General features: G+C 35.3%; 1 protein-coding gene across 1 annotated transcript in view; it reads left to right on the top strand.

Annotated features, from left to right (window-relative positions):
• Nucleotides 1-15,915, top strand: part of LOC150094424 (ketohexokinase-like) — a 103,255-nt gene that overhangs the window by 23,817 nt on the left and 63,523 nt on the right. Inside the window, exons 2-3 of the mRNA XM_090412314.1 lie at nucleotides 10,144-10,260; nucleotides 13,382-13,516. Coding sequence (XP_090268440.1) covers nucleotides 10,144-10,260; nucleotides 13,382-13,516 — 252 coding nt within the window. The remainder of the gene's footprint in view (nucleotides 1-10,143; nucleotides 10,261-13,381; nucleotides 13,517-15,915) is intronic.

The raw sequence follows: 15,915 nt of genomic DNA on the forward strand, positions 1-15,915 counted from the left end.
GGTGATACTATGGTTGAAGTAATGCTGAGGTCATATTTATATTTAATAAGGTATGACACCTTTTGGTTACTCGTATATGAAAATATGACTTCAGCATGACTCTGCACCAGCATTAAAGACTATTTATTTTGGGATAAATGAGTTTAAATGTGGTCATGTAAAATCTCGATGTAGCTTAAAAATATCAAAGTGCTTTACATTGATTTTTTACATGGGTCAAGTCCCATGAGAACTGTAAATAACCTTGTTTGTTTCTATGTATATTTTGCAAAAATACTAATGTAGTTAACCCTGTGGGAAGTGAATGTATTTACTGTTTTAACGTCGAAAACAAAGGCAATGCTTAGCCATCGGGGAACTTTGTATATATGTAAGTGATGTAAGAGCGCAGGCAAGTTGTTTACTAGTTTTGTATATAAGAGTTGCTTACAAGCTCTTTGCTAACACCTTTAAAGTTAATTTTCAAGAGTGCCACTAGGTTTAGAGAAGTTTCCGCAGCCCGAAAGGAGAAGCAAAGTATTAGAGAGGTCCGCTAGTTTTAGAGACAAGTTTCCGTGCCCGGCAAAATATGATCAAAAGATTGCATGGAGGAGAACAAAGAGCAGGTTAAACTAAAAAGAAAATGAAAGGGTCATGCCGAATTCTTAGGGGGTTACAACCCTTTGTGCAAGATCTGAGAGTAGGCATAATAAAAAGGGACAGAGCCAAGCAGGGAGGACTTCCAGTCATTCATCGCCAGAGAGAGAGAGAGAGGGGAACAGATTCGGGAGTCCATAAGAGTCAGTTGATGGCAATTACAGTCATTAGCGGTGGCAGTTAGAGCTGTTGGAAATGGCAGATAGAAAAGCCAGTTGTCCAGGCCTTACAGCGAGCCCAAGCAGAGGAAATAAGGCAATGTAAATTACCCGAAGCAACTTCACTCGGAAGATTTTCTTTTTTGCCATGGGAGAACAACCTTTTGACAGTCGCAGTCCACAGCCCACTATTTTCCCGATGAGATACTGCTGAATGCCAGACATTCCTAAAGGAAACTCGAGATCTGAGATGAAAGAAATGCCATAAGACTGTAGTGAAAGACTTTTGACTGAATGTGCGATGCAGAGTCTTTTGTAAGTTCATACTTTTTGTATATTCCCTCTCATAGTAGGTTGTAGATGACTTTTAAGAGATTGTTCAATAGTAATAAGAAGTGTTTTTAAGAGAATCAATTGGCATGTTGGAAGTTGATATAAAATTTGTAAAATTAACTTAACAGAGAGTTAGCTAACCTCTTTGTGAGTATACTAGAAGTTTAATAAGTTGGAATTGTAAGCAGAGAGTACATAAATATTTGAATTAAAGAAATTATTTAATGTTGAAATAAAAGGGTTCTCATTTCATGCTAAAGATTTTATAAATGGATAGAGAAAGCAATCTCCCTATTGTTTAATTCATGTATTATATGTAAATAAATGTGTTTTAATTATTTGTTAAAAGATTGCTGTCTGATCCTTTATTTTACAACTGCACTGTTCCTAAATAAATCGGACTTGTGAGTGGAAAACAACTAAGGCATTAAAAGCACAGTTTTATTACTTAAGAACCACGACTGTTTATATAAACTTTGTTGAAGGAAGTTATGCTAATAAGAAAGAGAGAGAGAGAGATCTACCAGAAGTTTTATTGAGTCTTATGCCGAATATTTGATATGCTGATGGTGCAGTCTGACAAATAAATTTTTCAGTGTTCATAGGCATACGACTAATAAATACAGAACGTGGATAAACAATAGTAAGATAGAGGAAGTAGAGTAAGAAAGGAAATTATATATAAAAATAATAATAACGGTAGCAATAAATAGCCTCTGTTTACAGTCGTAAGTCCATTGAAGATGAAGCATGCTCTGGACACCTGACTGAGGTCACTACGAAGGAAATGATTGACAAAATCCATGGTATCGTTATTGAAGACTGCTAAATGAAAGTGCATGAGATTACTGAGATTGTAGACATCTCGGCTGAATGGGTGTATAATATCCTGCACGAAAAATTGCACATGAAAAATCTATGTGCGCAAATGGGTGCTGCAATTGTTGACTGTTGATCAAAAACACATGCAAAAAGACATTTCAGCACAGTGTTTGGCGATGCTTAATCGCAATTCACAGGATTTTTTGCATCTATTCATCACTGTAGACAAAACTTGGATCCACCACTACAAACCTGAGTCCAAGCAGTCGACAATGCCCAGTGAAAGAGCACTGAAAAAAGCAAAGACCGTTTTGTCAGTTGGGAAGGTGATGGCCATTGTTGTTTGGGATTCTCAAGGAATTATCATGATAGACTATTTAGAAAATGATATGACAATAACATAATTCTATTATGTGTTTTTTAAATTGTTGGATTATTTAAAAGAAGAACTGAAGAAATTGGAATACAGAAAGTGTTCTTTCATCAAGACAATGCACCATCCCACACATTGGCCACTGCAATGGCAAAATTGCACGAATTGAAGTTCAGATTGGTTCCACATCCACCATATTCTCCAGACTTGGTCCTTTGTGACTTCTTGTTCCCAAACTTAAAAATTTGGCTCAGTGGGAAAAAATTTCTTTGAACAAGGATTTCATGAATATTATAATTTGTACAATTTCACAAATCCTACTTTTTAGATGGGATGAAAAAAATTGAAAACTCGCTGGACCAAATGTGTAGACCTCGATGGAGACTATGTTGAGAAGGTAAAGGTGATTTTTTACCAAACTTTTCAAACAATCCCCTTGGATTGTTTGAAAGGATGGTTGCTTTTTATAATAAAACAGAAATACCATATTTACTCAAATATAACTCGCCCTTGCATATGACTCTCACTCTTATACCCTGATTTTACTTTATGAAAAAAGAAATTAAAAAGTTTTGCATGTACTGTACATCGCACATGAAAATAAAGTTTAACCACTTTCACTTCGGGACGATAACTAGCTCCCCATAGTAATAAACAACACTCCTTTTCCAACTGCAATTATACTGCAGATGCAAGAAAAACGAGTAGTTTTATTGTACTACTGATTAAAGTACAGAGACATTTGCTGTCTGTGTAATATATTTTTCAACATGTGTAATATATTTCTTTAGTGTGTTTAAAGACAACTGGTATAAAAACTGCACTAACTAATGAGTCACATGTCTCTTCCCCCCCGCCACATTAACCATGCCGTTTAGACTTTAGCAAAACCATATGTTTCACCAGCAAACACAGTATCTAACTAAAATCTATTGTTTTTAGTTAGATGTGTGTGAGTGCCCCACTAACTCAAACACAAAACTTCAATAAAATTCGTAAACGTGTTAAAACTAAGACATATGGAGTGAATGTTGTTATGACAGTTTCAGATAATATGAAATTTGGTTGAAGAGAATTAGCATTTCAGCTCAAAAATGTCGCTTGACTTTGTGTTTTGGTAACGCGATCTTTTGTTAATACCACACCAATCATATCCACATTTTCTTAGCTGTTTTATCTCTATTGGCCTACCATTGCTGTCTATTTTACATTCTGCTTTCACTTCTCAGACATTCGTGAAAGGTGTTCATTACGTATCTGAAATCTTGTAAATTACTTGTAATTTTTACTTGGAATAATGGGAAAGAAGATGACAATGCACACAAGGAAACCGCACTCGAGGCTGGAAGTAGCTATAACGAAGAGGAGATTCTTGGTAAGTCATCCACATTTTCAGTTTTTTTTCTGAAAACTTTAGTTTCTAAAAATCCCCACATTTATCTTGCACCATGATTTTTTAGCTTTAATTCTGGGGAAAAAAGTGTGAGTTATATTCGAGTAAATACAGTATCAATTTATTCGTTTTCATACAACATTTATAGTTACAATATGATGCAATGACCTGCTATAATGTAATTGCAGTAATAAAAATTTATATCGCAATTTCAATGTTAGATCCGATCCTAATCAATCGTCAACTGTATTTATGCTTTCATTGTTAATTTATAGCACACTGCTGGTAGCTTACTGAAAAAGTTGAATTCTGTTGGCTACCAGCTGTTCACGTGACATGCAGCATACGCACTCATGGAAATCCAGCTATGAGTTTATAATTGCCTGCTACAGTCAATCAGTGATATTTGAAGTTCAGTGCGCACGATTCAATGACAACCTAGCAGTGAGAGAATCCTTTTTATTTTTATTTGCAATTGTATCGTGCACTGGTCTACAGTTTTGTGCGTTTTTATTCAAACATTTTTATAAAAATTGTTAATAATATTAATAATGTATTTATACACCAAGGCAATGTCACTTTCCAAGCCAACAAGAAAAAGAAAAATTGCTGATGAGAGGAGAAAATTTCAAGAAAAATGGGAATTAAATTACTAATGCACTGAAACAAAGGACAAAATTGCGCGCATTATTTGTAACGAAACTATGAGTGTTGCCAAAGAATATAATATAAAAGGTGCTATGATAAAATTCACAAAGAACATTATTCACGCTTTGACGGTAAACTGAGAGAAGAAAAATTAAGAAGTATGAAGAATTCACTTCAAAGTTAACAAGTATTTTAAAAAATTATGAAAGATAATGAATGAGCAGTGAGAGCCAGTTAAGAAATGAGCTATTTATTGGCGAAACATTCCAAACCTTTTAGTGATGGTTCCTTGGTTAAGGAGTGTATGATAAAAGCAGTTGAAAATGTATGTCCCAAAAATGTGCAAGTATTTTGTGATATTTCTTTGTCCAGAAATACTGTGATGGAAAGAATAACCAAAATGGCAGATAATCTGCGTGATCAGTTGCAAGAAATATCCGCAAACGTACAATGCTTTTCATTGCACTTGTTGAAAGTTTCGATATTCACAGCTTGGCTCAAGTTGCTTTGTTTCTTCGGGCTTGCGAACGACAACATGCATATTACTGAAGAGTTCTTGGAAATGATTCCCATCCATGGAATCACTACAGGGGAAGACATTTTTGAAAAATTCCAACTTCCTCTGAACAGGCTCGTAGCAGTGACAACTGTAGGTGCTCCAGCAATGACAGTCAAAAATAAAGGTTTTGTCAAGACTTGCAACAAAGTTAAGGGAAATGCATCCAGACATTCCAAAACTGCAATCTTTCCACTGCATCATTCATCAGCAGGTCCTGTGCTCCAAAGTGTTGGAAATGAGCAGTGTACTCAAGCCTGTGACAAATGCTGTGAACTTCATCCGATCCAGAGGCCTCAATCACCGCCAGTTAGCACAATTTTTAAAAGACTTGGAGAGTGAATTTGAAGGGCCACACACAGAGATTCGTTGGTTATCTTGTCATAAGGTTCTAAAAAGCTTTTTTTTTTAACTTTTAGAGGAGATCAAATTGTTCCTAGAAATAAAAAATCATGATGTTGCATTTCGTAATGATCAGACATGGGTATAAGATCTAGCATTCTTATTACAGGACATTTGAATGATTTAAATGTCAAACTTCACGTGAAAGATCAGTTAATAACACACACTATGATGCACTGGCAAGTTTTAGATGCAAGTTAGTTTTGTTTCAAAATCATTTAAAAGAGAATATTCTAAATTACTTTCCAATGTGTGAACAGTTAAACAATAAGAATCCAAGTTTTACCTTTTCTCAATATTGTCCCAAACTAGAAAAGATAAAAGAAGAATTTGATAGGCGATTTAAAGATTTTAAGGAGCAAGAAGCAGTTTTTTCGCTTTTTGCAGATCCTTTTTCCTTTAATTTCAAAAAAGCTCCTATTTTTATTCCAATGGAACTTATTGATTTCCAAACTGATTCCATTCTAAAAGCAAAATACCAAAAAGTTGGTGTACCAAAAATATACAGTTATTTAGGTCAAAAATATCCAAAAATAAAAAAGTTTGCAGCAAATATTCAATGTTATTTTGGAAGCATCTATTTATGTGAACAATTATTCTCATCTATGAAAGGTAACAAAACAGCCCAAAGATCAAGATTAACCGACGTCAACCGTTCTGCCATAATGAAGGTTGTATGCTCACAATCTTTGAGTCAAAATTTTAACAGGCTGGTTAATAATAAACGTCAAGTGTTGGGGAAAAAAATAAAATACTGAAATTAAATTACTATAATTATATTATGCAACTATATATATATATATATATATATATATATATATATATATTGTTGAAATTAGGGTTTACTCGGGATGTATACATTTATAAAAATAAATTTAACTGACTAGAACCCGAGAAAGTATAACAAAAACCTTTAATACATCACAACTAGTTTCATCGGTGCTCCGACTTCTTCAGGTGAGAAATACAAAACATAAGATATAAAATAACACGGTAAAAAATGAACTTTCCAGCTTAATAAAAAGCAGAAAAGCAGAACGCGGTCACGTATTTGAATAGGTGACCGCGTGCTACCGTTGGCATGAGTAGAATGTGTGCGACAGCTAATTTTTGAGCGCCAGTACTGGATTACTGCACTATGGGAATCAGGCAAATTGTAGCTAAGATTATTGTTTAAATGTGAAGGGTCCAGAACTATTTCTTTTGATTCGATGATTCTTCTTTCGAATTCATCCTTGCAAATATATAAATTAGTAGTGCGTTCCCAGTCAACTTGATGTGGCTGTTCTTCAAGGTTAGAGTTTGCCGAGAAAAGGATTCTAGTTAGTTAAATTTATTTTTATAAATGTATACATCCCGAGTAAACCCTAATTTCAACAATATTTATATACCTTCTGACGAGGTTAATGTACATCTTATCAAGGATTATGAAAAAACTCTGGTAAAAATTGGACTTTTTATTAATAGGTTAGTTTTTCTGAAAAGATGCAAATTTCACTCTGTCATCCCAAAGTTTTTAAATTTCAAAGAATCGATTCGCACTAAACGTGCTCATAATATCTATCACAAGGCTAAACTTGATTTATTATATGAAAGAATCGCAGATACCAAGTCAACATTGTCTTCTTTGTTCCGCAAAAGAGATTCTTTAGAAAATAACTTAAATTCATCTTTAGATAACAAGTCCTGGATTGATATTAAAAACATGAGCTCTCTCCGTGCTTCTAGATCGCAACTCTCAAACAAATTAATTCTTATCAGAAAATTCAACCAACTTAAACAGGAACAAACTCGCCAATCCCATATCAACTCACGAAATTTAAAAAATGTTGTGATTAACAAATCCTCTCACACACTTTCTCCTGCAGAACTTAGTGTGCTCTCAAAGGGCCTTAACTTCGTTCCTTCTCCGACCTTCATTCCTAAAGAACTCTTTCTTACGAAAGTTGAGAAGGCAGCTGGACAATTACCAAAACAAACTGCGAATCTACTTAGGATCGATGCCATCTTTACCATTAACAATAGTCGTCGTCCTACAGATAATCTATCGCCGACAGAAAGGAAAGCAATACACCAACTTCGTAACAACAATGACATTATTATCTTACCTGCTGATAAAGGGAATGCAACTGTAATCTTAGACAAAGCTGACTACCGTTCTAAGATTAACAACTTGTTAAGTTCTAATACGTATTCTATGCTAGAAAGTGATCCCACAAGAGAACTTCATAACCGTACAAACAATCTTCTGAAATCAACTTCTGAACTTCCCAGACATACAAGACTATCTCTCCGCTCTCTCCATCCCCTCATTCCTCGGTTGTACGGCTTGCCTAAGATCCATAAGGTTGACACCCCTTTACGACCTATTGTGGAAGGGATTGACTCACTTACGTACAATCTGTCTAAATATCTTGCAGCTTCTTTAAAACATTTAGTTGGCAATTCTTCTTCCTTCATCAAAAACTCTGAAGATTTCATCTCAAAAATAAAAAATTTGAATCTTTTAGACTCAGACAGAATGGTGAGTTTTGACATCGTATCTCTGTTTACGAATGTTCCTACAGATGAAGTTCTGAGTCTTCTTAAGGACAAGGTTTCTAAAAAAGTGTTCACTCTTCTAACTCACTGCATCAATTCCGGCTATTTCTGCTACGAAGATAAAATATACAAACAAACTAGCGGTTTAGCTATGGGCAGCCCTCTATCTCTTAGCTAACTTTTTTCTAGAAGATTTTGAAGAGAAAGCTATTTCCTCAGCTACTTTGAAACCTAAACTGTGGTTACGTTACATTGATGACGTCTTCCTTATTTGGGGACATAGTTTAGAGGAACTGCAAAACTTCCTAAACCATTTAAATAACCAACATCAAAACATTAAATTCACATCAGAACTAGAGATTAATGGCGTTCTCCCCTTCTTGGATCTAAAGATCAGTAGATTTCCTGACTGTCTTAAATTTTCGATTTTTCGAAAAACCACCCACACTGATAGATATTTGCATGGTTCTTCTCATCACTTCCCACCTCAGAAACTGGGCATCATCTCCACCCTCGCCCATCGAGCAAGATGTCTCATTTCCACAGAAGAAGACCTTCAAACAGAGCTTAACTTCCTAAAAAACACCTTCCTAAATAATGGATATTCGTCTCGTAACATCATGAAACGTTTGAGACCACGCCAACATCCTCGACAAGAAGATGACTCCAACCCTATCACTCATATACAGTTACCTTTTATCAGCACTCTTACCCCAAAACTAGCTAAGATTTTGAAAAAATTCAACATAAAGACCGACTATACTACGCTGCCAAAACTTCGTTCTTTTCTGAGTCGACCAAAACCAAAACACAACCATCTGCATTTTCCTGGTGTTTATAAAGTTTTATGCAGCTTTGGTCGACCTTATTTTGGCCAGACAGATAAATCTGTTTCACTTCGTCTTGAGGAACATAGACGTGACATCTCCTACAATAGAACACGAGCGAGCGTCCTTTCAAGTCATGCCCTTTTCTCGGCAAACTCTAACCTTGAAGAACAGCCACATCAAGTTGACTGGGAACGCACTACTAATTTATATATTTGCAAGGATGAATTCGAAAGAAGAATCATCGAATCAAAAGAAATAGTTCTGGACCCTTCACATTTAAACAATAATCTTAGCTACAATTTGCCTGATTCCCATAGCGCAGTAATCCAGTACTGGCGCTCAAAAATTAGCTGTCGCACACATTCTACTCATGCCAACGGTAGCACGCGGTCACCTATTCAAATATGACTGTTACTATTCTGCTTTTTATTAAGCTGGAAAGTTCATTTTTTACCGTGTTATTTTATATCTTATGTTTTGTATTTCTCACCTGAAGAAGTCGGAGCACCGATGAAACTAGTTGTGATGTATTAAAGGTTTTGTTATACTTTCTCGGGTTCTAGTCAGTTAAATTTATTTTTATAAATATATATGAAAAAGCTTTAATGACTGATACCGAGAGATAAAAAGATGACATAATATATTTGAAAAGATACTACTAGTTTTGTTGAATTGATTAACATCTTCAAGTATCACAATCAAAGAAGTATATAAAGAATTACAGAGACTTAAAATTGTAATAACAGAACAAGTACAAAAAGACAGTAGCGTGTTTGAAAACAAAAAAAAAAAAATATGTATATATATATGTATAAACCAGAAAATATTAATTTTCCCCAAAATATTTTCAGTAACATTCAAAAAATTCCCAAAATATAGACTTCTCCCCCCCCCCCCCCCCCAAAAAATAGAAGTATTTTATTTCAACACAAACACAAAAAATTTCAAACTGACAGGAGGCTCTGTAAATTTTTGTAATGGTTATTAATGAGAGTTTATACTTTTTTTGGGATGTATAAATATTTGATTTATTCAAATAAAATTTAATTTCGATTTATTTTGGATTAAATGCTATCTATTGTAAATATTAATATAATAAAAATATTCTTTATATTATTATTTTTTTTGAGTTGTCATAATCATTATACTATTATTTTATATGTTCTGTAATGACTTAGAATAAATAAAATTTTTATTATTAATTTTCCATTTTATTTATACTCATTTTTTTACTTCCCTTCGATTCTAATTAGTGCAGGTTTTTTTTAGTCGAAAATTTTTTGCGGCCCTCTTGAGATACACTTTTATAGTAAATGGCCCGCGGTCCAGTTGAGTTTGAGACTCCTGATTTAGAACATAATCTGTTTAACTTATGATTAATTATGTATATGTTTAGCATTCTTTTATTTATCAGTGCAGTAAAAGTAATAATTTTATTTTTCAACTGACAGAGCATTACAACACTACTGGCAGCGAGGAGGAAATGCATCTAATAACTGTACTGTTTTGGCTGAACTGGGTGCTTCATGTGGATTTTTAGGAACACTGACTTCAGATTATATGGGAAGGTAAGTTATTTTAATATAAATACAAAAGAGTTTATTTCATAAATGAAAAATTTTGAACTATGCAATAAACTTATTCCACTTAATGTAATATGGCCACCCATGACTGAAGTTTTAGACTGGAACACTTAAGTGTCCAGTATAAATAACTTAACAAAAAATTTATTTGGGGAATGGAATTTTGTGGATTAGCCAACCTGGCTGGCTGAGTGGTTAGCATGCCCGCTCTCCAGTCAAGAGGCTGCGGGCTCGAATCCCGCCTTGGGCATGGATGTTTGTGATTGTCTGTGGAAAAAATAGTGGTGGCAGTCGGCAGTAGATGGCGTTGGTGTAGTTGTAGTCAATTGGTGGATTGTGAGTGGTGGAAGCAGAGCTGTAGAGCAGATGCCCTCCCTCGATGAGTCTTTGGACTCCCTGGAGGTGACTAATAATAATAATGTAAAATCCTCCTTTATCCAGAGTCCAGAAGCATGAGACATGTTAACAAATTATGCATGTGGGAAATTATAATAATGAATTATAACAAAGCATTATTTAAATGACAAAACATTTCTTTCGACTTATTCAAGAAACTCAAAAGACCAAACATGATACTTTTTCAAGTCATTTCAGGCATTGTTTAATAAAGGATGTAGTCTTACACTAGCTGATGAAAATTATATACTATTTAGACATTTGCAAACATCCAGACCAATCGAATAGATTAAAAAAAAAAAAAAGTCTTCTGAAATGACTAGTTCATTAATACTATGCTTTTCAAAAATTGTAATGAAAATCCTCAGTTTGAAAATAAATCTGTGAAATGAATTGGAAACTGAATGGATCAAGTATAACTGAAGATAGGTTATCTGCATTTGAATCTTTATTGGTTACAATTCTTATGCTGTATTTACATTATTATTCATGGACTACTAAGATTTATCTCTTGAGTTCCCATATTTTTTTATCTGCTCATAGCTAAATTTAGTCACAGATATCCCTTTCTAAAGGGATAGTACTATTTCATAGTTGAACAAGTTCTTTATTATAATTTGAAGATGCCGAGAAACTATATTCTTGGTTTCAGCCTTGATCCAAACGTAAGCAAACAAAGTTTGCATGTGAATTAACTTCACAACTGGGCTACTTGTACATAGAGGCTAATGACTTCACATCACTTGCCTTAGTATCCAATAATGCAAGGCACATATCCTTATTGACATGCATAATGCTATGCATTATGGGAAGAGACACTACCCAGACCAGTTTCGACCTTTATTTGAAGTCTCATCAGTGGGAGCCAGACTCATAAGAGATACCAAGGTTGAAGTAATGCAGAAGTCATGTATCTCCCATATACAAGTAGTTAAAAGGTTTCACACCTTATTACTAAAATATTCTGGATTAGAGATAGTTGTTGAAAATTTTTTCACTTCTGCATTACATGGCTTCCAGTGATGAGACCTCAGTAAAGGTCTGGATAGTAGCTCTTCCCATAATGCATAGCATTAAGCTGTTCACAATGGGATTATGTCATTTATATATTAATAGCGGCTTTATGGGATACTACGGCAAGTGATGTAAAGTCATTAGCCTCTATACTTCACACACATACTTTGTTTGCTTACTCTTGGATTAAGGATGAAACCAAGAATATAATTTCTTGCCATCTTTATTTTAGAGTATAACCAGGTTTAAAAAGCTTTCAGGTTCTTTATTAGGAATACGAATAGCAACTGGTGCATTTTGCACATTACCTTATCTTAATGTTATTATTATGTGACACTTCAAGGGGGGGGGTCCAAAGACTCATCGAGCGAGAGTGTGCCAACAGCATCGAACGATTGATTCCTGTACGACTGCTAACTGCAATCAAACTTGCTTAACTTTTAGCATGAGCCATTAGTAGCAGAGGTTCTACCAATTGACCAACCTTCAGCAGATGTCACTTAACTATAGTTTAAAAAACTCATTCTTTGAACACTCATGGAACAGCACATTTATCATTGTACTGACATTTATCCCTTTGGTATGAATATCAAAGTGATTATACCAGCTCTGGCATTACAATAGACAACAATGCTTCTACCTTGGGAAGTTTATACTTCTCTGTATTGCCTCTCACTATGCTACTTAGGAAAGGACTGAGCTCATCCTCAGTCTATCAGCAGCTCTTTTAGTATGCATCCACACAAATAGAGTACTGATTCCATGCTAGTCTGTACAGAATGGTGATTACAATCATCTGTTAATTGAATGTTGTATCAGGTCAGATTCCATTGGAATGCTTTGTGTACCCACTGAGCTGCATGCCATGTAGCTTGCACTACAAACACTTACAGAAAATGCTACCATAGATGCATAATTTGCATAGGCTATCTCAACTCTTAACATTTGGGGATTGTTTTTATGACCACATCCAGTACTTTCTCAAATATGTGAATTACTCTGTCAAATAAAGAGGCTTCATCTACACTTTAGCTTCTGCTGAATTCCAAGCCACATTGAAATCAAGAGAAAAGAGCCTGCAGCTATGTCTGCTCATACCTTCCTGGTAAAGGATGGTATGAGCAGACTTCAAGTTCAGTCTCTAAGGGACTTTACCTTTGAACAAATGTTAACTGTACAACCATTTAATATTTATTGCATATTTGAAGTGGTACCTTTTAAGAGATTCATAAAAGTTCTTGACTCAATACAGAAGAGAGAATTAAAGGTTGATCAGTGATCCATTTCTTTTATGGGCATTGTTACAGCTGCACACAAGCATATTTCTGCTCATAATTTAGTAGTTACTGTTTGTCAGAATTTGCATTGATAATTCCGTTTCCCCTTGCTCCCCTCTATGTCTGCTATTTGTTCTTCCTTTTTGTTTACTGTGTTGCTTCTTTCTGTTTATTCTGTTATCATCCTTTGGAATGACCACCTCATTATTTATTTGCCCGAGGATTAAATCTGTAAGTCTTTAAATTCCATGTTAACATCAACTTTCTGTTCATCTGATGTACTCTGGATTCAGGGCTGTGTTTTCTTCAAGTGATTTTTATCAGCATTCATATAAATTTTCTCTGTAAACTAAATATCATTATGTATAAAATAAAGCTTTTTTTTTGTCATCAGAATTAACTAAATTACATGATTATAGATTTTTGCAGGAGGATTTTAATACAGCTGGAGTAAATATTGACTATTGTTCAGTATTTGATGATGCAGACTGTCCAACATCAATTGTAATTATTAATTCGGAGAATGGATCCCGTACAGTTGTCCATTCCAACAGGTATGGATTGAATAAAATATGATTTTAAAAAAATCAAACTATTTAATATTTGATTTTGAATCTAATCATAATCCAGGGCAATCAGCCTTGTGTCCACAGTCTGTTATGTGTGCTGAATTATATGTATATTTGTTCTGTTTATCAAGAGAAAACTTGCGTCTTAGAATAAAAAGCTTATCTTTGTATCCAAAACTATCTTAAAGGCATAACTAAGTTCCACCTGCAGATATGACTGACTGCTATGTCTGCTCCAGTGTCAGTTGCAATCAGGATTTGAATGGAGTTCTTTTTACTAGGCAAATGACTTGGAGTTTGAAACAATAGGCCACTAAGACTTCTGAAGATTCTATTTTCTTAAATGCATTATTAACTTAAATTGTTACTCACGTGAATGCAAGTTTTCCCTGAAAAATCAAAAGAAGGTCATTTTGATAGAGTAAATTTTTCTTCTACTTAGTAATAGATATAGATATATTTGGACGGTCGCACATAATTGTGGTTCAGATGGGTTGGTTCTCAATGGTCACCCAACTCTCACTTATGGCTCCAAAAAGCTACTGTAAACTGTAGGCTAAACTAAGTGAGGGTAACCAGATATGGCGATCTCAAGCAACGACTATATTCTGTGAATCGGCTGCAAACAGCATCTATACTCCATGTTAGGAGCGGCTGAATTCAAGTCAAGAAGTGGTGGTTGACACTTGACGAAACTTAGCCATTGAAACCGAACAAACTCTAACCAACCTAAAGATACATGCCGGCTCGACTGTCGCCCGGCCAAACAAGGATCGCGTCCGCTATTAGGGAACCAAGATAATGAAGGTGAAAAATATGCTATTGGAACAAAACATTACCTAGCAGACAGGAAAAACATAACAAGCATAGGAACATGGAATGTAAGACCTCTTCACCAGGAAGGAGCATTGGAAATACTACTGCATGAATTGGACAGCTGCCGATGGAAAGTGATTGGACTTTGAAACCAGTGACTGCAAAACCAAATGGACTGGAAAAGGAGAATTCCACCATGGACAGTACAAAATCTTAACTTTAGGCAGGGAGGACAACAAACATTAAGAAGGAGTAGCACTTATATTAAAACCAAAGGCTCAAAACTCCCTACAATCCTATATCACCTAGGATAATTAAAGCAAGATTTAAAATATCAATTGGATCACTGACTATTATTCAAGTGTACTCACCAACTTTGACATCATCAGAAGACATTGAGGAGTTCTATATAGATTTGCAAAAAGCAGTACAGCAGACATCAAGTCAATATCTCCTAATTGTAATGGGGGACTTAAATGCAAAAGTAGTAAAGACTGGGATACCTTGCTAAGAGTAATCGGAAAGTTCGGATATGGAGAAATCAATGAACGTGACGAAAGACTGCTAAACTTCTGCTCAAATAATAGACTATCAATAACTAACACTCTCTTTAAACAACCAAAACCCCAAAGAAAATGGATATCACCAGACAGACAAACCAAGAATATGATATGATAACTAATATTTAAGGAATTGACAGCGTATACTAGAAATATAAATTAAATAAACTTTAATATATACTTTCCGATTCGGCAAACGTCACGTTGCCATCTTCTTGGGAACTTAATACAAAGACACGTGCACACAAGTACTACATAACAGCAAATGAGAACTGAAGCTAGGAAGCTAACGTTTTCCTAAAGTCCTGGTGGTGCCCCCTGGCGGGCTATATTGGTGGTTCTTGGCCTTTGGACTGAAGTTCTACTGATAATTGTTTCCCAAATTTGGGGCAGTCTCATGCATCCAAATTTGTTGAGGTTTGGCATGTTCCTAAGGGCTGAGGCTGATTCCATGAATAGTCTTTCATACTTGAACTTGCTGCGGTGTATGACTGTGGCTTTCTTCCATCTTATTCTGTGGCGAGTATCCAGAGCGTGGTCTGCAAGCCCAGAGTGGCTGTACTGGTGAAATCGGATGTAATCCTTGTGTTCTGAGATTCTGATATTTGCTGTCCTGCCTGTTTGGACAAAGTAAGACGATTTACAGCTGCAAGGGACCTGGTACACACCAGGTAGGTCTAGGGGAAGTGGTTGGTCTTTAGTGGAGCGGTTAAGGGATGCCAATTTTCTATGTGGTCTATAACAAGTGGTTAAGTCGTGTTTTCTTAAGATTTTGTTGATTTTTTCCGAGGTGCCTCAGATGTAGGGAATGGTGATGGATTTAGAGTAATCTTTTTTGTGAAGGGGAGGGGGTGGTGGGTTGTGGATAATTGGGTTAAGTATTCTCTGGATTTTTTTTGGGGGGGGGGGGTAGCCATTGGCTGAGAAAGTGTTATGGATGTGATTTAGTTCAGTGGTTAGCACTTAATCATTTGAACAGATTATTTTTGCCCTGTTGAATAGTGTCTT

This window comes from Typopeltis vanoorti, chromosome 22, assembly GCF_054136105.1.
Source record: "Typopeltis vanoorti isolate ZY-2024b chromosome 22, IOZ_Tvanoo_1.0, whole genome shotgun sequence".
Taxonomy (NCBI): domain Eukaryota; kingdom Metazoa; phylum Arthropoda; class Arachnida; order Uropygi; family Thelyphonidae; genus Typopeltis; species Typopeltis vanoorti.